At 31.1% G+C, this 26336-nt stretch overlaps 2 protein-coding genes across 3 annotated transcripts in view; one reads left to right on the top strand and one right to left on the bottom strand.

Moving 5' to 3' along the window:
* The window catches only part of LOC134266208 (DNA mismatch repair protein Mlh1-like), a gene marked incomplete at its 3' end in the record, with an annotated part of 91794 nt that overhangs the window by 30110 nt on the left and 35348 nt on the right, over positions 1–26336 (top strand). The gene's annotated exons all lie outside the window — the stretch shown is intronic.
* Positions 4275–25232, bottom strand: LOC134266211 (histamine H2 receptor-like). 2 transcript variants are annotated; one of them, XM_062748442.1, is made up of 3 exons: positions 25141–25232; positions 14774–14894; positions 4275–6615 (listed from the first exon to the last, which is right to left on the bottom strand). In XM_062748442.1, exon 3 carries the CDS (start codon positions 6578–6580, stop codon positions 4901–4903), a length of 1680 nt encoding a protein of 559 aa, XP_062604426.1. In that variant the 5' UTR covers positions 6581–6615; positions 14774–14894; positions 25141–25232; the 3' UTR covers positions 4275–4900. The 2 variants fall into 2 exon arrangements, with proteins under 2 accessions (XP_062604426.1, XP_062604425.1); XM_062748441.1 differs by lacking the exon at positions 25141–25232 and having other exon boundaries at positions 14774–14977.

The following is a 26336-nucleotide window of genomic DNA, read 5'->3' as shown; positions in this document are numbered from 1 at the left end:
TAGTCCGGAGTTGTGCGCAGTTGTGCCCAAGAATTTTGGATGAAAAGGATTGACTTTGGTTTCCATATCTTAATTTTACCATTCTACGAATCAATCATCTGATAAAATTTATGCTCAAAATAAAACCAGCTGCCTTAAAGCGGGATATGGACTTAATGGATATTGTCAGGAATTTAAAATTCTGACCCCTGTTTCATAGAGTCAGTAACTGCAGTGCTGAAATATCATTTGATTCGATATTCTGCCTTGAATATTATGACAATTATAAATGAAATATTACAATAATTATATTTGAGTATCTACTGTAATATTTACATTTTCTTTTTTCTTCTAAGCCAACTGTGTAAATTATTTGAATACCATTTTCATATATACTCACACATAGAAATATACAGGAAGAACCTCACGTTAAGATCAAAATTAAGTAAATTTCTTTAGACTAACTTTTTGGTGCTAGATCCATTTTGATGTTATAATCACTTTCAACTTTTTTTTCCTGTTATCTCTACGGCTCAAATAGAATTATGTAGAAAATAGTATTTTCATGGAATTCAATTTGAAATTACATGAAAAGTAGACCCGATACCTTTATTAGAGTTGACATTAGTTTAAAGAGGAGGCCAAGAACATACAAATTACCATTTTCTGCAAGAGAGTAGGTAATCTGGATCCATTTTTTTTTTGTCTGATATGGAAAAAAAACTCCCATACCCAAGACTGTTTTCTTAATTTTTCACTGGAAATGACAGTATAAAATATGATTTTTCTATTTGCTTACCTACAAATTATGCCCCAAAACACATTACCTGACCAAGCTAAAGTTATAAAACATCATTTATTTAAAGGAATTTATTTCTTAAATTTGCTATATCTGTAACGAATCTGTATCTTCACGAAATATGCATTCATGACAAGTGTATTCTTAGTGATTTACACACCATTAACTCACACAATACTTAAAAACATTCCTGAAGTATATTGATAATAAATGTTAACCTTTTATATTTAGACATGAGTGCCCTCACGGTGTACAGTATTTGTAGGGGGTTTTTAACATAAGATTGGTGTTGCTTTATTTTTGTTACTAAAGAGCTGACTAATTTATAGGGCAAAAACTGCTACAATAATTTTTTTTTTAAACTAAATATTGCACTTACAAAAACTTAAAGCATGATAAGGTTTAACAGTCACATGCATTATTATACTCAAAGGAAAAGAATTCCCTGAGAAATGACCATCAGGCAGACTATTACAAAGCAAAACAAGAATGATATATTCTAGAAGGCAGGCCCCTAAGGATAGTCAGGTTTTTATAGTGCAAAAAGGCCCAGGTTTTTACATAGCACAAAAAGGCTATGGTTTTTTATGAATTGGTGGAAACTTTCACGAGATGGGTCAAGAAGTCGAGGGCGCAGTGTTGACAGTTTGCATGTAAGGTATTTAACACTGACTCGGTCTCGAAGCAGAGTGGACATGCGAGTTTTAAAACTTAATACTGGAATAACTTACCATATGAAGAAAAGTCTTGAAATTGATTTTTGTAATGTTGGATTAGAATGGAAAGGGGAAGGGAAGGGTGTTTTGATTTTTCATACTGTTACTGTATATAAACAGAAAAAATATCTTTAAAAAAACCTCAAGAACAGTAAAACTATTTTGGCTATATTGATATTGAAGTATACAAATGTTGTCATGTGATTTCCATTTCAGTTAAAGTGATATCATAATGCAAAAACAGGAAAATTAATGAAAATAAAATTTTTGCACTATCAATGCAAAATTATTCCATTGTTTCAGAGAGTAACAGGTTTCAGAACCTGAAAAATATGCTTTTATTGAGAAAAAAGTGTGTCTGCCAGAAGACAAATGCTCCTTCACTTCTTTCTATTGTATTTGCACAGAAAAGTTGAAATACCATCGGTAGATATGAAATTTGAATGCTCCAACTCAGTCTTGTTACCAAGTCTCGCATTAAAGTAAAGGCCCATAACCTTGACCTTTACCCTCTGTCCTTGCATCATTTTGTTATACATGATACTTTGCTTTCAGCTCATTTTCCAAGGAACTATTTGTGTACAAGGTATTTTTTATCAAACTTCATATGCTGATGTGTATTGCTGAGAGCTATGCAACTGCATCAAAAAAGTTTACCTTGACCTCATTTTTGGCATTCTCCCTTATCCAAAATATTTCATTTATCGCAGTTTCAAAGGAACTATTCATGTAATATTTGCTTTTAAATGATGAAAACTATATGCTACATCAACATTTTTTTTCACCCAGACCTTTCTTTTGACCTTGACTTCACTTTTGTCAAATTTGTGTTTAGCTCAGGTGTGAGAAACAAATCAATACTTTATAAATCAAACTTCATTTTCTGATATCCTTTTATGCATGGGTATATTTCTAATTTTGAGAATGAAGAGGACATCTCTTCTGAAAAATCCTTCAAAACAACAGGGCCAAGATTACTCAGTCCTTGAGTGTTGGATGTCAAGATATACACAGATGTATTTCTTAAAAAAAATGAGTACAATATCTTTTTTCTGTTTTTGAAGTTTATTTAAATTAATCGCTGCAATAATATTCTGAGCATTTTCAATATCAAGAAAAAGACACAAAAATTGAATTAACAGTTTGAAACTTGGATAACAATTGACAAAATGAAGGTATTCTACCAATCATGCTTTAAAGCACATGAAGAATCATTCTCTGAAACAAAAAAATACATGGCATTTTTCAAAATGAAATCAGAAAAAGAGGCATTTAATTGGACAAAGTGTTCAGAATTGATCAAATTTTAAATCAAAAAATGAAATTTTTTCAATATACTTGAGAGGAACATCGTATTGTTACATTGCCACAAAAAAATTCTTTACTTCAATTTTAGGTTTGCATTGCAGTTGCAATTAGCATTGAAATGAATTTTAGCAATTACGGTTCATTACTGAGCAATAAACAAAATATCATTGAAAAGCATCACAAAAAATAGCACTTTAATTGTGTCCCACTTCGTTGAAAGTGAGGGGGGCATGAAATCTCATTCATCTGTCTTTCTGTAATTAGGGCCCCGCAAGGATTTGCGGGTGCCCTATAGTAATCACTCTGTCTGTCCGTCTGTCTGTCTTCCGTCCACAAATTTTCTGTTTTTTTCTAATAACTTTTTTTATGGTTGCCCAATCAAGTTCAAATTTGGTATGGTAGTTCAGTAGGCAGAAATACATATTTTGATGCTAAGTTTGGTTCTCAATGTCTTCTGGTTTGGAGCTGGGGTGATGGGGTAGATTCCTTCACTATGCATAAGAATGAATTGGCAACTTTTTTTATGGTTGCCCAATCAAATTCAAATTTGGTATGGTAGTTCAGTAGGCAGAAATACATATTTTGATGCTAAGTTTGGTTCTCTATGTCCCCTGGTTTGGAGCTGGGGTGGTGGGGTAGATTCCTTAACTTGAATGCATTGGCAAAGAGAGATAACTGCTGAAGATGTTCCCATTGTAAAATGAATGCTGGCTATGAGTCCCTTGGGATTAATTAGGTTTCCTCCTGAAGAAAATCCAGAGCATTATCTTTATCTGTCACATTGAGATGAATTACCACTTCTGTCTGCAAATGAAGTTTGTTTTGAAGTTAAGTCAATTTGGAATGCTATGAACACTGTGAAATGTGGATTTAGATATAATTTTTTATAATTTATTTTTGTTTAATAGTTATGATTTCATTGAATTCTAAAAACAAGAAATAGATTAAAGAAGATTTTTTGAATTACTTTTTTTAGTTTATGTTAATTAATTTTTAAGGTAGTTTTATAAAAACCCCATTCTATCATTAATACTGAAAAAAGTTCTTGTTGTAACTTTAGAAGAAAATGATGAGAGAGGTACAATTAATCCTTTGGGATCAATTATCTAGCCTGCTGCAGAAAATTTAGTAGGCTTTTCTTTATCTTTAAGATTAATGTAAACCTTTGTCTGCAACTGCTGTTTGTTTGAAGTTAAGGTCAAGCCTTCATGATATTTGCATTCATTGAAGGCTGGCATTCTATATAACACAAGCTTCATAATTGTTTAATACATTCAATGTTAAATTGTTCTTTACTGCCTAAAGTAAATACAAGGATATTATTTCAAGTTTTTGAATATTCAGGAATTATCTTGAAATTTTAAGAATACAGTTGCTGTTGCTTATTCTTCGTACATTTTTTAATCATTCCGTAAGCTGCACCCTTTTAATTCTACCCCTTGGCGGGGCCCTTGCTGACTGGTCAGTTTTCTAGTTTCATTTAAACTTTAAACTTGCATAATTTTCATTACTTTTGAGTGCTAAGGACTTTATTAGGGAAATCAACTGTTAAGCACCTCAGCCCAAATTAAACAATAATTTCTAAAGCAGATGTGGAATCAGAGATTTTAATCTGTACCAACATTTAGGTTTAAAGCTAAGAAAAAAGAGAATTTTTACTTTCCTTGGAATTTCATACATAAAACAGTCTTAATCAGATAGCACATTTGTGTAAGCACATATTGATATTAAACTTAAATATAAATGTGTAATGATTATCCCTAAGGTTCAATTAAAAACAAAATTGCACTGAACAGTGTCAGAGTTTCACTTGAACTTAAGTGAGTTGTCATGGGGGTCCAAATTTCTTTCATGGTACGGATAGACCCAAAGTTTTATGTATTTTTTACGGGGTTAAAATGTCATGGTTATATAATGAAATTCTAACATTTTGTTGGGGACACAAATCATTGGTGTTTCAATACCTTGAGAACACAGTGAAATTTGGACCCCCATGAAAATTCATAAGTATACAATAACTTCTTTTCTTTAGAATTGCACAGCAGACACATATAGTAATCACAATTTAGAAATAAATTTTATTCCAAGGAACTAGATGCTAAACTGAGTTTCTACTTCCATTAGAATTGCACAGAAGTTCTTCACCTGAGGGGACAGAATTTTGCCTGACTGGCATGTGGACAGAAACAGTGTGGGACAGTTTAGTTTCAGGTCCATTGTGATTGTCAACTATAAGATTAGGGGTATCAGATTGTGACGTATCACTTGTGTCTTTTCTTATAGAATTTACTAATGAGTTACCAGCAGGTTGCTGAATACCATTGTTTGATACTTTCACTAATTTATTATCACAAAGCAAGTCTTCATGTAGTTCCACTGTGTTTTCATCCTCATTTTTACGAGATAGAGGAAGGAGTTCACAGTGCTCCGTTTCCGCAGATTCGTTTTGGAAAAGCACGTTCATGTGTACGTCTCTTGTTAAAGAGTACATTTCACTGACAACACTGTTATCACCCAGAAGTGGAGCAGACACGTTTCTGTGTATGCCGGTTGTAGATTGGTTGGAGTTGCAGTCTGTTAGGAGAAATTTTATGGTATTCTCCGTCGACCTCCTTTTGGAATGGAAGGCGATTCTGGATTGGTTGTAAATTTCCTCTTTCACTTTTTCCTGGTAGAACTTCGAACATCGGGACAGAAGTCGGAAGTACCCGTTCTGCACATCCTTGAGTCGCACAGCGTAAATGATTGGATCAGTGAGAGAGTTCACAAGTAAGAGTGCGTAGAGGTACTTATTGGCACGAATCAGAGTCGTGAAGAGTTCTTTAACTGTTTCGGTATTTATGTGGACTTGAATTATCATGGCTATTTGAAATGTCATGCTGGGCAGCCAACACACTACGAATGTTCCAATGATAAGAAGAGTTGTACGCAGGGCTTTTTTGTTGTGGAGTCCATCCTTGAGAAGCATGACACATTTTGCATTAATTTGCTTCACTTCTCGATATATCCTTATGTAGATAAATAAGATGGAAATGAGACAGATCAGGGCCATAATAATTACTATATATTCGGCCTGGTATTCGGAATATAGCGTATACTCACAAAAATTCACAAAATCGTCTTTATCCGTCTTTCCAAATCCAGCCAGAAAATTTGAGAAGCCACCAATGAATGCTGTGACCCACAAAACGGTGATCATGATATTCCCGCGGAAATTATTCATGATGTGGTAGTAGTGGAGAGGTTGCAGGACAGAAATGTAGTGATCCAATGCCATCGCAAAGAGATTAAACAGAGAAATCAGATGTGCCGTTATGTTAATGGAGTTCACAAATTGGAACATGCATGCGGAAGTCAGTCTTTCCGATAAGTTATCTAGGGTAGGTGGAATAATAGGTGCCACAACCACCTTAATAAGAATATGCATAAAGACGCTCAGCGTGACTAGGATATCGGATACAGCTAAACTAATGATAAGTTTGGAATGATTCGTCAGTCCATGGGGTATGTGGGCAGTGGCTGCAATGGAGATAGCGTTCACAGCCAGGGCCAAGAAACACAAGATCAGAGTGATGATGTTTTCTGGTTTGGTGAAGATGTCGTCTGCTCGTTCATGAATGTTTTGAGGCTGAAGGTTGGCCCAGGTGGTGGAGTTGATGATGTTGACAAAGTTGGCATACAGGCCGGTGGTGTTGATGTTGTAAGGGATTACGGCTGATGTGTTGAGAGTCGTTGGTAGCTTATCCAGATCAAATGGAAACAGAAGAGGGGGGTCCATGGTATTCAGTCAATCTCGGCTGTTTTTGTCAAATGCTGAAAAAATGTAAAATTAAATTGATAAGAAAAAATGTAAAAATTTAATTGATAAGGAAAAAAATTAAGCATATGATACATCAAAATTTGTAAAAGTCATATTTTCCCTAAGAGAATATCAACCTGCACATTTGACAAACAAATGCAATGATTGGAAGAATTTGGACAATACCTAAATTAATTTTCATAAGTCATATACCTCTCGCAGCAAACTAAGAACAATCCTCAATTTTTATGCCACCTGCCAAGCATTTTTAAGCAACACCTTGAAATCATTTAACCAGTATCTATCTGACTGTTTAGCCCTCTTTCTGTCTTACTTTCTATATAGAGAACTATGGCTTTTGTAAGATTTAATGGTTACCAACCTCAAGACCTTTAACCTTGACCTTTGACCTACATCTCAAAATAGTTAATTATGCTGATGTTATGTATGTTTTTGGGCATTTTGAGGTAAAACTTATGTGTTATTTAGAATGTTCACTGTTTTTCCTATGCCATTTTAAGGTCAGGCGAGACGACTTCCTCAATATCTATTTTGAATATCTTCGTAATCTATGAAAAATATTCAAAATTTTAATTACATTTTGATCTCTAAACCAGTTTCTAAACATCTTTAATTTTTCTTCCCAAAAGGATTATATAAGAAAAACTACCCCTGGTATCTTACAGAAATGCCTGGTAAGGTACCTCAATTTTTTGTGAGTAAACATGTTTAAATAGCAATACTTCAATGACAAACTCTTTGAAAATTTTATATATTAATTATTAAGGAAGATCTCGTCTGTCCTTAAAAAAAAAATAAAGTGTTACTGTGTAGCAGATCACATGACCATCCTTTCTGAAAAACATTAAATCTTTAGTACATATAGCTCTGAATTTTGAGATGCTTGTCTAATTAATAGGCATCATAGATATAGCATGTGGAATACACATTGGGACCTAAATACACTAGGAAAACTGATTTTGTGACTAACAGACAGATGGACTGACAAGCAAAATTTAATGTCCTTTTGTTTTGCAAAAGTAGGGGTCAATTAACATAGTAAGAGATTTGAAAAGGAAAATCAATAATAAAGTAAATCAGAACTTACTGTCATATCTTTTAACAAGCATTCAGAACATTTTTAAAACTAAAATAAGGCTTAAATTTAAAGTGGATAAAAAACATTATATGCTTTTAACTGAGATGAGATAAAAGAGATTCGAATAAATTTGTTACGGTATTATTAATTGTCACACGAATTTATAAAAAGAAAAAATATGTGGCAGCCTGAAGAATTTTTCATATCATTTCTATCTATTATCTTTTGAAAGAACTTGTGAACTCAAAACTGCATGGGTTTTTAATTTTTGATGGTAAAAAATAACAAATATGTTGATTTCATGTAAATACATTAAATAATTTGTATAAAAAATTTTATGAATTGGTCTTTTATTAGATGTTTTAAAAAAACTACGGGTCCTGTATTATTCATGATTATGGTTGATGAAGAGAATTTTTTTAAAATTAAATCATTTATTAAAATGATTTTTTTTTTTTTTTTGAAAAAGAATCTCAATATATACTCAATAAATGTAAAACTGTAAAATCAAGAAATAAAATGGGAGAAAAAACATGAAGAAAAAAATGCTGAAACATGCATTATAAAGTTCGAGGCAGCTGTTCATTCATGTATATACATGAAGCGACCAGTTTAACAAGAGGGCACAAGATCCCAGATATTGGACAACTGAACAAAGAATCGTCTTGACATATTTTTATTTTTTTTAGATTTAGAGATGTTAAAACTATTTCCTACCAGAATGATACCATCTCTATGTTCCATAAAATGTAATCCTTTTTCTCCAAATTTGATTTCATGAGGTCATGCGTGTAATTTTCTTGTTTCTATAATTATCAGACACTGTCCATCACAAGAAACCATGGTAATGGTAGATTAAAACGCCCCTGTGCTATTATTTTCAATCTGGGCTCACTATTAAGTCCATGATGACCGAGAATAACTTTATACAGATATTTATTTGATAAAAAAAAAAAATAACATTACTGGACGGTTTATGTTAAGCATGGGCAGGGTTAATGTGTCCGAAAATACCATCAGCCCAAGGCTTGTGTCCATATTAAGTAAACATCACTGACCCCCTGACTGACCCCTCAACGGCCTGGAACGGTTATAAATCTATATATAACATGATTACCAGAAACCATCATTTCACAGTCAACCAAAGGACAGAGCTGTCAAAGAGACATATTTTAAATCTGCCTCCTACGTACGTGTAGCTTTTTTTTTTTTTAACTGGGCTGGTTCATCAACTGATTCAAGGTCATTTTGACAAGGTCAAGGTTTTTGGAAAACATTTATTTTATAAGGAATGTGTTTAATTTTTTGTGTGAGATATTGGTATATAAATCACAAAAAACTTGACATGTAGGCATATTTCATAAAGAGCTTCTCTTAAAAGAAAGGGTTTTGCTTCATAAAAAACTAAGTCTAAAAAAAGATTTTTGTGTATAAATCTGACAAACTTGCTTAGTGATTAATATGTCACTATTTTGTAAGGGGTAAAACAAATCTATTTTTAGATGCATATATATTTCTATAAGAATAATGACATTATTTGGGATTTTCATACTAGCTTTTGGCTACTTATATAAGCCCTCTTAAACATATACATCCTTTACCTTGAAAGTGTACATAGGGTTATTTTCGTCTGTGTTATTTTCACCCCTTTAACACTTGCAAACAATTTTGCCCAGTTTTAAATTCGCTTAGTCATAGTTTTGTTTTATGAAGAAATTTATAATACTGTATTCTTTGAATTTGTCCCGTGTTAAATTTGCCCCATTAAAGTTGGGGCGAAAGGGACAATAAAATGGGTGAAAATTTCCCTGTGTACAGTTGTAAATTTTTGGAAAACTTTTCAAGATCAATTTATATATGTGTTGAAACCTCCTATACATTTCATTTCAATAAAAAAGAGTCAAATCCACCATAAAACATGCTCATGAAAATAAATTATAACTGCATGCATATGCAGGAGATTTGTCAGCACTGTTCTTAGAGGGCAAATATTTGGCCCCATTTCCAGTGGAAAATGGGCTTCATTTTTACCAATGTTTTAATAAAATTAAAAAATTGAAGAAAAAAATCTTTATTTTTATGACTTTCATCAAAGAAAAGAAGGCATAATGCTTTGCTCCTGTCCGTCAGTCGGTTGGTTTGTCTGTCGGTCTAATAACAGTTTCCATTCATTTTCTTCGCAGAGGACAGAGTTATGCCCCTTGGACCTAGAAAAATTAATTGCAGTTTGCAGTTTTTCTTTGAAGATTGAGGTTGGACGAACTGAAATGAAATTGGTATACAAGATTTATTATAAGAATATCTAGGTCAGGTTCTGTTTTGGATATGATCAAGCAATTTTTGACAGAGTTATGCTCCTTGAACTTGGAAATATTCCAATTACTTGCAGTTTCCATTCATTTTCTTTGTAGAGGTTGCACATACCCAAATGAAATTTGGTAAACAGATTTATCATATTAAAAATATCTAGGTCAGGTTCTGTTTTGGCTATGATCAAGCAATTAGGTAGGTGAGAAAAATATTTTTCTGTTAAAAAATTTCAATTTCAATGTGAAATTTTTTAAAATGTACTTTCCAGAATACATTTAAAAAAATTGCTTCCCAGAGGTTAAAAAAAATTTTGGGCATTTTTAATCAGTCGGTCAGGAGAGGGCAACAAAACAATGTTTTTACAGATGGCCTTGGTGACAAAATATGTACTTATTTTTTGGGCAAAATTGTGAAACAAATTTTGGAATTTTGCCACAGTTAAATTATAAGTATTTTTTCTCCTTTTATTATATCTACTTGAAATTATATATTGAAAATATTCATATTTTATACCACATATGATAAACTCGTAAATTCAACTGATATAATTACAAGTATAATATACCTGCCTAAGTTGTTATTCTAATCAAAGGAAATTAATTATAAAAGTGCATTGCGGTAGTGTTTCCTTGATTGCCGTAATATATTAGCTCCGAGGTCCATAATTATGAGAGAAAAAATAGCAACATAAGTACGTAAATAGTTAAAGTAAATAAACTGGGCTATTGGTGTTTCTTTCTGATGTAAGGGACATAAATCTGTCCATCTTTGTCTGACATTGGGCTTTATTTTATGTCTCGGTGTTTATTTTTGCTCAAGGATGTAGTCTAATGTATTCTGAAGTTGTTTTATGCTCTTTCTAAAAACTGACACTTTCAGTGATCCTATCAGATAAACAAATAATCTGGCCTTGCTTGGTCATAATGACTAATTTGGAATCTTTCTCTGAGAAATATGAAGCATAATGGTATAAGAGTCACATTATTTTCCGGAGTGTATACCTCTATTTTTGGGACCTATATATGTTCTTAATATTGAATATTTTGAGTAATATGTTTCATGGTGATCAATTAGGACATTTTTTGTTAAATATTTTTGTATATATAATTCTCCCTAAGTATATATTTTTATGGTGCAGTTAATGGGATTGTTAAGTGACAAAAAATTGCACAGATTAATGGGATTAGCTAGCTAACCGCTTTATGGCATGGGCTCCAAAAAACCGGAAACTTCCATAAGGCGCTACCTATCGACATCGCTTTATCGCACGTAATTCGTTATCCTTTGCAACCAAAACCGGAAACTTCCACAAGGCGCTACCTCATCATTTAGCAAAGCGCTTCCTATGATTTGTACAAATTCCATACATGTGGTGAGAGATTGACAATATGCTGTGTACGAAGAGTGGCTATTATAACGATTATATCGAATTCTTATTAGTATTTACCAAAGCATTGACAATACTTAGAACACTAACTTCAAAGAACTTTTATGTACATGTACATAGTGCGATCGCTTTTATAGCAACTGTTAGTTTATTTTTGAAAGTTGCTTACGGTAATTATACAGCAGGTTTTATTACAGACTGCAAAAACATCAGCAAATCTCTCGTTAGATATTGCCAAAGTATTTGACACCATTTATTAAGTCAAGTCATACAAAAACGTTTTTTTGTACATCGAAGTTTTACATTTTTCAACGTTTTTATGGAAACAACAATCGCACAAAATCATCGATTAAACATTTTTAAAAGCTCAGCTCCCAAATTTCGTCGACAATTTATTACATGCCAAACGATCATAAGGGATCACAGCTTTTATTTTGAAAAAAATAATGGGGCACTGAAAAATTTTTTGAAAAAAAAATGGATAAATATATATTTATTTTAATCACATTGTGACCCTCTTCAATTAAATTATCATTCAAAGAATGAATAAAAATTTGGCAATTTAAAAATTTAAAATTTATAAAAATCGCTCTATTGACCAAGCCATGAGGCAAATAATACATCTTTCTCTTTCGTCTTATTTTTCGATAATTGTATGGTTGATTAAAAATGTTAATTTATAAGTTTTGAAAATTTGATCAATTGCTAGGGAACGTAGTTTGTGAAAATACTTTTTAAATTAAACTTTGTCATCATTATGTTGTGTTTGACAAGAATTGAATTAAGAACATGTTTAGAACATTGATAGAAAAGAAATCTTATATTGTTTAACCGACATATAAGAAAGACCATAACTTCTTCACTGACTTTAAGGTACATTTGAATTTTTAAATACTAGTATTTTTTGATAGCAAAATGTTTTATTTGAACATAAAAATATTTGAATATGTCCTTATTTATGTGCAAACGTAATGTGTTTCTCTCTACCATTTCTTTGCAATAGATATTTAAGATTAATAACTGTATTTTCATGTAAAACCATACATGTATATTACATGCAATATATCTTGTATAAATCCAAGTGTAAAACAACGCGCGCAAAGCTACCGCTTTCAAGAGGTGGGATCCGTTGCCTAGAAGAAGTAAGCATCCCTATTTTTCATCACAATAGGTTAACATGTATGCAAATTCTAAATATTTTAGAAATTTATTAGGCTCATCATTTACAACCATTTGAAAGTTTACAAATTCTTTTTTTATTTTTGAAATTTATTAGGCTTATCATTTACAACCATTTTTTGTCACATAATTGTTTTCATCCAGGTACTTACCACAAGACAAAAAATGAATGTGTGGGTTGATATATATTTTAAATTTTGAAACATGCATTTTGATTTATAAAATTTACATAAATAATAAATCCCTGAAATATAACATCCCAAATCGTAGGTTTTCCTTGATGCTTAGATTTGAGATTTTATTTTGCCTTTTGTATATAATTCCATACTAAATTTTGCACAATTTTTTATCTTTATGACAAAATCTTATAAAATTCTCTCAATCTACTTGCAATTGGTAAACATTATTCAGGTTGTCAATTTAAATGTAAATCTATTTTGTTTAGAAAGTATGCTGATTTCTGAAAAAAGTTTGTTTGTGTTATTTATCCTTAAAAATTCCATTGTGAAATTGTGAAATTTTGAATGAAAAATTAAAAATTGTGCATCATTAAACTTATTCATTTTACTATATTAAGATAACTTAACTAGGTTGCTATTTTTTCTCTGATTTTTGATAAAAGTTTTGTCATCATTTCTGTCCTTAATTAATATGCTATTTTTATAATAATTATATGAAAGACATTTTTTTCATTATTGATTTATCATTGATTTAATAAGCAAATTGATTTGGATTAATGCACGTCTCTAATTTAAATTTTAAATGCAATTGCCAGATTTGAATATATTTGATCAGTGAAATTCAAAGAAATAATAGGTATATGGGGAAACAATTAGCATGGTTATGTTTTTAATTTGACATAGATTTATTTGTTGGACTTTTTTATCTTTCATTTTAAGGTGTCTACATGTTAATAATATTACTAATCTTAAATCAGTCAGGCATGAAATCTAGTTCAATTTATGCAATGCTTATTACATATTAACAATGATTTGTACATTTATTGTTTAGTGTTAATTAATAACTTCAATTTCACTCAAATTTTTTTTATATCCATGATTTATTATTTTTTCAATTTCTGCTTGAATGAGAGCTAGAGAAACTGAAAACACATGGTAGACTAGATAAAACGATTGAGACACATACATTTTTAAGAGACGTGTTTCATACGTGTACTAAACGTGCACTCACGTCTAAACAAATAGAAATGATTGTTTGTAAACGGCAGTTAATATCCTTGGCTATAAAATTTTTGATGATTACCAGTGATACATATTTGAAAGAGTGAATTTTGATATAACTTATTTGTAATAATGGAGAATTACATGCACTTGTTGGACTAAATTCCATCCTGCTGAAAGTTGAGCTTATATAATTGATTAGAAAAAATTCTGTTACGTGCATGTATTTCTACAAAAATTATTGATCTTGATGCTCCGGATATTAAAATATTGTAAATATATGTAAATATATGAGATAAAATTCAAGGAGAAACTACATAACAGATTGTAAAAGATTTTGGAAAAGATTTTAAAAGATTGGAAAGATTTAATTTCTCTATCAAAGTGAAATATGAATCTTCATTAAGCCATATATTTTAGCTTTTAAAAATCTATAGCTACTCTGTTTTTATTTTTTCCCGCGCCGTGGTGGTGGGGGGGGGGAGATAATAAAAACCCGCATGCAGATTTTGTAGAACATATTATAATGCTTATAATAAAAATATATTTAGAGATGTCCGAGAAAGTGAGATGAATTCAAAGATACAAGGATCCATAGAAAAGTCCTTAATGTATAGTTGAACTGCCTGAAGATTGCAAATTTGTGACATTTGTTCCTTTGAATATTAAAAATGATAACAACCCATATAAATATTTGTAGAACATATCATGTCGAAAATTTAACAGAATGTATTTTAGAGAGTTGTCCGAAAAAGTGAGTTGAAAAAGTGAGTTGAATTCAAAGATTAAAATCCAATAGAAAATTTATAACAGTACCAAACTTTCTTCAAATTTGATTTGAAAATTTAAGAAAATGGAATTTGAAGAAGTCATGAGAATATAACTTAAAAGTGCTGCAGTTCACATACCTTCAGTCATCTCCTATAACCCAAGTTCCCTGATTTTCAGAAATACTGAACATTGGATATATTACATTAATGCCTTTAAAGGTAAAGGAAAAAAAAATAGATATGTACCTGAGTCATTGAATCCATTGTGTTCATTCTGTGCAGTAGGAGGAGCTCAGACCTGCATCCATCCACGATAAATTATCTTCTTTTTGTGTCCAAGATCATACGTGGGAAACGTACTCCAATCCTAAAATTTATAAACAGGCTGTAATTGGAAAATCCATTTTTATTTTTGTGTTGTTGCGTGCGTGAAAGGCACAGTTCTTTTTAAATCTACATATGCAATCACTTTTTTTTTTGTCATGGGCTTTGAACATCAATATAATGTGATATTTGTGATTTCAGACTATGTAAGTTAAAAAGACTAGGGGTGCAGATGTGAACTGATGCTTATCATATAATGGGGGAGTTAGATTAAAATTATCATAATGTGTAATTTTCATTCTCATGCAATATGGACAGAAAGGGAATAGTGGATACAATTTTGGAAGAAATTCTGTATGAATTGAGTTTTTGTTGTAGACAGCCTTTACATGATTGACATACTTTTATCTGCCATATAATGATGAGTATGTATTTTTACTGTAAACTTAACATGAGAGTTGTTACACTCCAAGGGATACTGTAAAAGCAGAAAATTTCGTCGTGGATTAAATTTCATTTATTTTGCTGTTTAGTGTTTACACTGTTATCAACAAAATTAAATCCCACACGAAATTTTCACATTACTATATATTGAATAATGTTACTTTCAAAAGGACAAAATTTAATGCCCATGAAACCATTTTAGATAACAAATTGACAAAATTTGATCCCCACGAAAATTTGTGTTTCTACAGTAGACTTCTTACAGATATACCATAGAGCTACAGTCCCTCCAATGATAATAACCTTCAATTTACTGAGGCAGCTACAAGTAATATTTCAAATTAGACAGCAGACATTAGGGAAATTGTGAAAAAAGTACTTTTAGTCTGGTATGAATAGTTATAATCATTTATCTGTATACCGGTAATATCTTTGAACCTCAAATTCTATATAAGGTTTGTGGAAATAAGGTCTTTTTCTATATTTGGTTTGTGGAAATGAAGATATGTTTATAATTGATGGCTATGTAGAATGCTAGATATAGAATTGGTCTGGACACATCACCATGATTAATAACTAGATCTGTGCTAAATATAAACAATGGACATGGAAATCCTCTCAGTTTAAGACTCAAATGATATATTTTTCTGTTGTTTGATCATGACAGGAGCACACAGAGGGTATGGCCTGTCAACAGGGGATGTTTATTCCTCCATGGCACCTGATTCCATCTCTGATGTTTTTAGTGGTCCATGTTTTTTTGCTCCCAATTTGTACTTTCGAGCTTGATCATTATTCCTTTTCTTCATATTTTGTGTAGTGATTTACAATTTAATATAACCAGTGTCTTTTTCTTCATATTTTGTGTAGTGATTTACAATTTAATATAACCAGTGTCTTTTTCTTCATATTTTGTGTAGTGATTTACAATTTAATATAACCAGTGTCTCTTTTCCCTTAATTTTCCTTTTGACTGGCAAATTAAGATTTGTAACATATATCATTAAAGTTTCACAGGGTTTTGATTTGATTGTTTTCTCATAAATCTGGAGTGTAATTGATTAAGATTGAAGTAGCTCTATAAAGAGGGAGCTGAAATGATGTCATCACTTTCCTTCTAAGGAAAGAATATTACATTATTGAATTTCCATTAAAAGGGATGAGTAGCAAACTATGTGATGAGGGCTAGGAACCATCATTTGGTCGAAAAACAAAAGTAAGGAGATCAAATATCTTTATCAGAAAATGCAATTGATTTTTACCCTTGAATTTCCCAAGGTCAGTGGTGGAACATGAAGATGCTTGCTATGTTAAAAGCAAGTCGTTTGATGGTGTTAAAAGCACTTTTTAAGTCCGCAAAATGATCAATTGTCAAACTGAAGAAAAAAGGAATGGTTGTGATAAAGAGTGAAACATAAAGAACTGGTGCTTATGATTGATAACTTCTGCCCCTGTCTACAATTATGTTTGACACCATTAGTGGCTGATGCTGAACTTTGGATGTTTATCATCCAGACAATAGCCAATTAACTGACAATGAAATTATCAACTGTAAAATATGTGCCACTTTATGATTATTCTAAAGTCCTTAACTATTTTTTTTTTTACTCTGAAATTCTTTAATTATTATTTTGCTTTGTTTTTGTAGAGAATGTTTTTTCAGTTGCGAAAATTAAATGTCAAGGATTGACTGACGAATCGTAGATAAAAAATGACGCAAATAATAGTTGGTTTACAGTATTTAAAAAGTGTAGTTATCTTGACTGTATCTTAATTATTTATGAAGGAATAAGGTGGCAAGCCAACTAATATTATGTAAATTTGTTGTGAAGAGAAAATTTAAAATAAGGGCAAACTGAGTTTTATTTTTAACATAAATAGAGTTAATTAAAGAATAGAATTTCAACAAAAATTTGAACTACATGAAGCCTTTCTAATAGGACATATACCATTAAAACCAGAAAACATGACATTTATGTAAAAACTTTAATTTTACACGATTTAAACGGGATTCTGAAAATATCGCGAATACCATAAATAGATGGACAAGTTATATTTAGGTATTGTGAGTCTGTATGATTAATATTCTGAGGTTCTTTGTTTATAAACCTGTCAAGTTACAAAATATGATTGCAGGATAAAATGTGATAAGTACGTCACTCTATAAAAATTAAAGAAGTTGTAAAGCAGGAAGTAGGAGAGAATATTTATTTATTTTATTATTGCGCTTTTGATTTTGTTTGTATTAAATCAATTCAAATCCTTCAAATTTACATAGTACTTAAATTTTCTCTGTCCATCAAACGACACCATTTATGATTTATAAAGCTTGTTTTTTGAAGTTTTATCGTTTTTTGAAGTTTTATTGTATATTTCTGTTAATTCTATTACGAAGATGTGTTGCTTCATAAGAATATATAAATATCTGAATTTTTATCTTGAATTTCTAAAATTAAATAAACAAGTTTTTAAAAATAATTTTTTCGAACTATTACATGTCATTAAAGAAAATAATGAATAAAATGATATAAATATTATAAAATCTACATCAATAGCATACTGTACGCTATGTAAAGTAAAAAATAAATATATTTTGTTTAATATTTTTAGAAGCGTATTATTCACAGTGTTAGTGAAAGAAAGTTGAAGAGCATGAAATTATTATTTCATATAAATTTAAGAAATGATATTGAGAACTGTAGCTTTGTAAGTCAAATGGAATTTTAGTTAAAACTTAGCTAAAGATCAATTATTGAATATGAAAAAATGATTGAAAATTTAACATTCATACAGGAACAGCCATGTTTGTGCTTGCTTGAGTATCATACGATATTATTACATAAATTCAACACTTGACATTTGATTGCAGTTTGTTTATGCCAAAATGAGAAGGATAATGAAAGGAAATTGCACATTTCAAATTGTTATTCAGTAATTTTTGTGATCAAAAGCAAAACATTAATAGTAAAAATAAAACAACATATTTGACTTTAGATATTTAGTCAGCCATTTATTTTGATGGTTGAAATAATTGTTATGGGAATGACATTTAAAAAACTGAAAATAATAGATACCCAACTTTGAGTTAAAGTTTTTCACCATCACCATATAAACAAGTAGGTGTTTTGTATAAAGTACTTCTTGGCTTTAATATACTAGGACTGTCTTTTCATAATTGCATGATGATTTTTATAATATTGTGAAAGTGATCCGAGATACTCTTTGTTTAATTTTGTAATTTTTTGGGAGGGGTGTGTGTAAAATTTTTTAAAAATATAGCTTCGTGGTTTTGAAAAAGTAGAATTGCAGTATTAAACCCGAGAGGGCCTCTGGCATTCCTTTCTGCATTTGAGATGCTGAAATTGATATCTGTTATTGTGTTCATGATGATGTCATTTTTCAACCAGTAGAAATTTCTAATTTTTTTTCCCTCCCTCCACTCCACATCCAAGCCACAACCTTTCCCCCTCTTAGTAGTATGTTATTCATTGGGCAAACATGCTCTGTCAGCAGCAACAAGGCTAATTTCACAGCTCCTTATTTATACATCCAGGGTACATTTTCCCTTAGAATTTTAAGGATGTTTGCCCTAGTGACATACTGTAAACCAACTTTTATTCGCATGCGAGAAATTTTCGCAAGGTTCGCGTGAGCCTCGTCATCGCGAATATTTCTCGCCGTGAACAGGTCCTTAAAGTCTCTTTTTCTATTAAAACAGTTCCAAAAACGGCTTGTCATCACGAAAATTAATCATCGCGAACTAGTTTACACCCGGTAAATCGCGAAAAAAAGTTGTCGCGAATAAAAGTTGGTTTACAGTAATCCTAAGCCTTTCGGAGGCTTTAATTGACTTACATCTTCCAAAGAACATTCTAAGGACACTGCTCTTAATTCATTGATATATCCTACACATTTTTAGCTCAAGCTTGATTTGCCCTGAATTTTCACATTTTCAACTTCTTCTCAAGGATTAATTGCCACAAAGCATCCTTGGGTAAAGGGGATGCATTTTTCCAAGGGGATAATTATGAATTAGAGAAAAATTAATGGCATTTTTAAAAAATCTTCTTCTCAAGAACCACTGGGCCAGGAAAGATAAACTCATGTGGAGCATTTTTTAATTCCAAAATTTTCACATAGATATATAGGAAAAATCTTTAAAAATCTTCTTCTCAGATATTAATATATAATTTAAAGTAGCATCAAAGTTTTACAAAGGAATATATAAAAAATCTTTAAAAATCTTCTTAAATGTTCATGTGATTTTGGAGGACCCCCGTGCTTTCTTATATGCTTTAAAAATCTTCTTCTCAAGTGGGCCAGGAAAGATAAACTTTTATGTTGTAATTCAAATTTGTTCAAATCATGACCCCCGGGGCTAGGGTGGGGCCAAAATGGCCGACCAAAGTTTTACATAGGAATATATAGGAAAAATCTTTAAAAATCTTCTTCTCAAGAACCACTGGGCCAGGAAAGATGAAACTCATGTGGAATCATCCTCAGGTAGTGTAGATTCAAGTTTATACAAATCATGACCCCCGGGGCTAGGGTGGGGCCAAAATGGCCGACCCAAGTTTTACATAGGGATTTATAGGGAAACCTTTTAAAATCATCTTTTCAAGTACTTCAAAGCTATGATTAGTGATATTTATATGGAATCATCTTCAGGTAGTGTAGATTCTAGTTTGTTCAAATCATGAACCCCCGGGGGGTTTAAATTTAAAGCCCCCCCCCCCCCCCCCCCCCCCCAGTAAAATTTTAGTTCTGATCTGATATGGCCTTTTTCCTAGCCAATGTGCTCAGGTGAGCGCTGTGGCCCCTGGGCCTCTTGTTGAAGCTTGATTTGCCCTGAATGGATTAATGTCCTTAAGGATGCATTGATTAGATTTATCTTCAGTTAAACCAGGAGCATTTTTTAATTCCTTGATATATCACTGATATTAATATATAATTTAAAGTGCATCAAATTGAATTTTAAAACTACCTTAAATGTTCTGGATTTTGGAGGAGTGCTTTCTCTATGCAATTGTCTTCTTTTATGATCGGGATAAATATAATTGCTTTTACTTATTAGGCAAAGTCAAGCTCTATTCTGTCTGATTTATGTCTTTAAAAATACCAAGGTCATCATTTTTTAAAAGAAATTCTGCAGGGATGAAAATCAGGGAATAAGAAAAGTATTATGGGTGTCTAAGTACATTAAAATCTGGACTTTGAAGTCACACTTTAAATTTACTCTGAAAAAAATTTGAGCCATATGCCGCATTAATAATATTGCATGGTTACGTGTTAATAATAAAATATCATTGACATCATCTGTACAGTCAATATAAATGGATATACTACAAAAAATGTTTTAATTAAAAATTGACAACAGCTGACTGTGAATTCCTCTGTTTTATAATTGTATTAGATTTTCATTTTACTATTTTTCATGGGTTTTCCCCACTGTGCAGTCTGGCCGGCCGGCACCCAGCCTAGCTGTCTTTTCTTACAGAATTTTTTTCTTTCCGAAGTGATGTTGGGTTAGACAGGTTTTACTGTATCTTGATGAATTAATCTAGTTATTGTGACATTCAAGCTAGATGTCACCAATTAATGTCTTAGGAGTCTTGTATATATATCCAAACTAATTCCTCCTTCATATTCAACCTTGACAGTTCTTTGGTCTCACATCTCTTTTATAAGACTATACTGTGGAATCAGCGTTGTTCTTGATGGACCAATGTTTGTTGATTTTGTGGGTCACCCGTACTGTCTCAATTTTTTTTTTATCCTCATTAACAATTTTTTCAACATAATATATAGATATTAATTGAATCTTTTATGTATTTACAAGTTACCTATGAAACTGCAACTTCACAATCCAGAAAAATTTGCTTGCATGCCCACAGAAATTGACACCCCAAACTACCAACCCCACCCACCTCCACCCTGAATAAAAATGAATCCACAGCAATAATTAGAATGTTCTGTTACACAATACAATAACTAAAATTCATTCTTTAGTTGATGAGATGGACAGTGATAATTACATATAATCTGATTACATGTACAATATTACTTAGCATTAATTAAAATTACACACATACAGGCTACTAATTGAGCTTTTATATTGAAGTTTTATAGGACCTCCCAGTGCTTTTGGTGTCAGCGGTATCATCCAGTCCTTTGTTTAAGAATACTTTTTTTAATTTGAAAAGAAAGGGTCATCACCCTCGGCTTGACCTTTCTAAACTGTAAAAATGTTAAAAGGTAACATTCATTGCTTTTATTTATAGTGAGATTGTCATAATTATTTTTAGACACAAAATGAAAATTATTAAATTTCTTTATACACTGCATTAAAATTGTTTTAAAAACAAATTCAAAATAAATTTGAAAGTTTTGCAGTAGATCAAATAAAAATTGACCAATTCATCCCTACAAATATCAGATTCCATGAAAACTCTAACTCTGTCACTGCAAACAAAAAACAACCTCCTTAAATTTAATAAATTGTGTTTTGTTCCCAACACTTAATTATGACTCTAAACTGATGACAAAATTAAGTTGCAGTTATTTGACGCATATCTACATATAAGTATTGTAAAAGGAGAGCTAAAATAGGCTTTGCCTCCTGTCCAATTCCATTTAACTTTTTTGTGCAAAAACTAAAATTATTTACCCAATGAACACATATTTTTTTTTCCAAAACAAATATTATTAAGAAATTTTTAAAATGATTTAACATTAAATCTAACATTTGAGGGCAATAACTCCTTAGGTAGCTTAATTCATTCAGGCATTTTCTTTATTGTACTTCTAATGTAAAATAGTTTCCATGATATTCTTAATTCAAAAGCCCTGAGAGCGATTTCAGCATCATTATTATGCATTTGACTCAGTTTTTACTTATTTATGATACTGTTTACAAAAAAGTGTTATGATTTTTTATGTTGACATATGCTTCTGCTTATTTTAGTATCTTAAATAATGTGGTGACCTACACATTTTTGGAAATAATTGTAATTTAAACTTTATTAAATGAAAATAAATTTTTTTATAAAAATTAGAATTGTAAGGGTTTAAAGACCTTAAATATGTGCTAAAGTATTGTAAAAGGAGTTCTAAAATAGGCCTTGCCCTGTTTCTTAACTTTTTTGTGAATAAAATTATTTTTTCCAGTAATTTTTTGCAAAACATAAAATTTTAAGATTTAGTTTTTATGATTTCAAAAAGTACATGATTTAATTTTTTAAAAAGCTGAAAAATATGGTAACATAATGTGTGTCTGTTTTTTTTAATGTGCTAACATTTTCTACAACAATAAATGAAAGATGGGGAAAAAAAATTTAATAACATGGTATGCTTTGGATTCCTTTAATTTGACATTGATCTTCCTATATAATTGGCAGACAGATGCAAATGAGCATGGTGTCCCAGATGCATAAAGGGAAAAGTGCTTACTGATTTTATTAGATAGATACCAGAAGCTATGTGTAACGGTGAACGTTGATCTATGTATGAAAACTTGGGAGACCAAAAAATGATCCTAGAGCTCCAATGATGCTATACAACTATAGCGTTTGAATAAGAAACCTTTTAAGGGCATATTTCAAAAGATTCAATACTGTTGAATCCCATATTTTTGCGGGGTCAAATTTTCAAGGTTTGGGGGAAAAATTATGGTTTAACTGTGGTAAAAAATCTTGGGTCTCTCCAAATTAGTGATTTAACAGTACATTAGTCATATTTGCAGGTAGCTATACAGGTGAAATTGAATGTTAATGCAACCCAAGAACCAATATTCACATGCAAGAAATATTTGTGAGCTTCGAGACCTTCTTGAACTCCCAAATATTTATTGCCACGAAACATTTATTATACCGTGTATTTACAGAAAATGTTTCCTTGGTAGCAAACATTCATTGTCGGGGACTGATTTTTAACTGAAGAAAATCAGGAATAAAAGATGAGTGAATTATGGTTTACTGTACTCAATTATAAGATAAATGACGAGAAGCTGACTAAAACCCTTTAAGATTTGTAGAATTCTGTTATGGTACTTAATTTAGACAGAAATGTGTGAGGACCATTGAAGTCAATCTTTCAATTGGGAAATGATAAAAAGACCTTTATTGGGCTATCTTTAATAAATTGTTTGGGTGCCTTCTCCTGACCGACTGGCTAAAAATGGCCCTGACTCAAATCTTTTCTTAACATTCCAGGACACAATATGTTTTTCTTATCCCATCATCAAATTCATCGAAAATTTCTGAGGAAAAGATTTTCCACCTACCTTAGTTGACAGAATAATTTTACCCTGAGTTGGGAGAGGGCAAGCAAACATTATTTTAAAGATTGCCTCATTAAATATCCTTTCATGAAAATAAACTATGTACGGTACATACTGTGATTACGTTTAAATGTGGGTTCTTGTGTCTTTCGCTAATTTAGAACTTCCTTAGAAATGTCTGGCATGTTTATTTCTGTATATACACTTGCAAAACCCTAAATATTAACTCTTTCAGTGGTTTGTTTTTAATGACATTTCAAAACCTTGTACAATAAAACCACATATATGCATATATTTTCATTGTTTTTAGAACAATAACTGTTCATTTCTGAAATTAGCAAATGTCATTGACTCACAAAACTTATATTTGAAAGCCTTTAAAGTTATTGATTTAGAAAAAAAACAACATTAAAAGAGGCATATGAGTAATTTGGAATAATTATGAGATGCATTTAGTACTGCATGTAAACATGGAAGATTATTTCAAAGGCAAGTTATAATTGAAACAAGATTTGAAAAATATTGCTGAGTGATCGACCCTTTTCATTAAAGAGTCTTATGACTCTTTATATATAAATACCAAAATTTTCCCTCATTTCATAACAAATGTCTATATAAGCTGTGAAAGTCTTATTTCTCTATTAGATTATATTAATTTATTTAATATTTTTTTTATGATTAGATTGTAATTAATTATTTTTAAAAATCTTAATTAAATAAAAAATTGCAGAGTGGTGAAATTCTAGTCCTAGTCATATGATTTTTTTGAAAATACTAACATTATTTCTCTTGATAAACATTATGATTCCTAATTGGTATGTGATTGAAATAACAATTTTTCCGTATAGCCCCCCTATCTTATTATCAGACTTGAGAAGAAGAAAATTTTGCATTTCAATCTTAACAAATTCCATAAAAAATACTTTGGCAAGTTTGTCTTTATAAAATGTTGAATTAATTCCAGTTTTAAAAAAAATATATTACACAAAATTTGATTGTATTGTCATTTCATGTCACAATGATTTGAAATTTTCAAACTAAAAAAAAAACCCACAAGATTTCAAGAAGTCATACAATTAGTGAATAAACTTTGAAATTCATTCTGAATTTTAAACTTCATGCATTTGACAAACAGACATTCTTCACTTCATTATTCTACCCCCTCCCCCTTCTAAAAAAAATATAGTGCCAATTAGTGTGTTTCTGTGGCCCTAATTAAAAAAAAAAACTTCTGGGACATGCCAAAGTATGAAATTTTGAAATAAAAAATGTTTGAATACTTTTATGAATAAATTAATAATTTAAAATTGTTTTTCACTTTTGGTTTAATGTTTTTGTACTATATGTAAATGTCTAAAGTTGAAAATGTGCAATTAGGAAAATATGTAATTTAAGATTAAAATTTTTAAGTACAGTATATAGGAAATTTATTTATTCTTGCACTTGAAATTCAGGGGAAAATAAAATCTGAATTTATTCAATGAAAGAAATTGGTGGATAAAAAAGTGCTGTTTCAGTCAATAAAAAATTTATTGGAAAAAAAGAAAATTATAAAAATTGTCCTTACCTTAAAGTTCAAATAAGTCCAGTAAATAAAAAAAAATCAAACAAGGTATGTTACTCGATTTAGATAAAAAATAAAAAAAAATCCAAATAAATGTCAGTCCAACAAGTCAATTATCAACCGTAATGCAATTTCTATTTTTTTCTTTTTTCTTTTTTTTGTAAGAATAAACACAACACTCTGTGGAGTGTCGCTAAATTTGTCATTACGGCTTGATTAATGTCGCTGTATTGTCAAGGTGATGGGCTAGGGCAATGTCGCACTGTCACCCAAAGTGGGAGAAATAATAATCCGTGTCTAAAAATAGCTGCAGACAGTCAAAAGAAGTTTACATCATAGAGGACCATAAGGCGCATTTCTTCACTAATGCAAGGACAAGGTTTTTATAACTTTTGTCCATTGCGATTGATAATAGTTTTGTGCTCTTTGTTTATATGCTGCATTATGTGATAATTATACGATGATAATTTAGGCCAACACTTGTGTGGGTTATATAAATGCCCTTATTAAGATGGACATAACCATGTCATATATGTAGGTAGAATTGACATTTCTGGCCAAATCCCAACATATCAGGGAAGCAAATATAGCACTTAATGTTATGCAAGAGGCTCATGGGCCACAGAGCTCACCTGGGTTAATATGGTCATGCTCTTAACTCTTTCACTAGCAGATTTTTCTCACCAGTATGAGTTGTAGAAAAGTTTGTCCCCCATAGCATGCCAAAGATTGTTTATCTGATTTTTGTAGAAGAGTAGGCTCATACAGTATTTAAATTCATACCTCCAAAATATGGCTGAAATATTGCTGACTCGGCGTAATACAGCTATAGTCAATCAATTAATCAAAAAGACTTAAACTTTTGAGGTACATTAATTAATTTTATTATTTACAAATTGTACGTGCTTCCAAACTTTTCAATTATAAACGATCTTTACAGGGCTTCAGATAATTAAACAACTAAAACAAAATCCTCTCAAGAGCTCATGTTTATTTCTTCTTCTTTCCTTTATATTCCCACTGGACACATAATTACTGTTGATATCAGTCTAGTTAAAAATGAAGACCCTAAAGCGACCGTCTTTAAAAGGACCTGAGTACAGGGAGCCCTGATCTAGCAATTGGCTACAGAACTTTATTTCTATTATAAGGTCTGTCAAAGATTATGCCAGACATTGGGTTTAATATAAAAAGAAGAT

Source organism: Saccostrea cucullata, unplaced genomic scaffold, assembly GCF_032062105.1.
Source record: "Saccostrea cucullata isolate Sc308-1 unplaced genomic scaffold, CSIRO_AGI_Scuc_v1 ctg730, whole genome shotgun sequence".
Taxonomy (NCBI): domain Eukaryota; kingdom Metazoa; phylum Mollusca; class Bivalvia; order Ostreida; family Ostreidae; genus Saccostrea; species Saccostrea cuccullata.
This window is presented reverse-complemented; position numbering and strand designations above follow the sequence as displayed.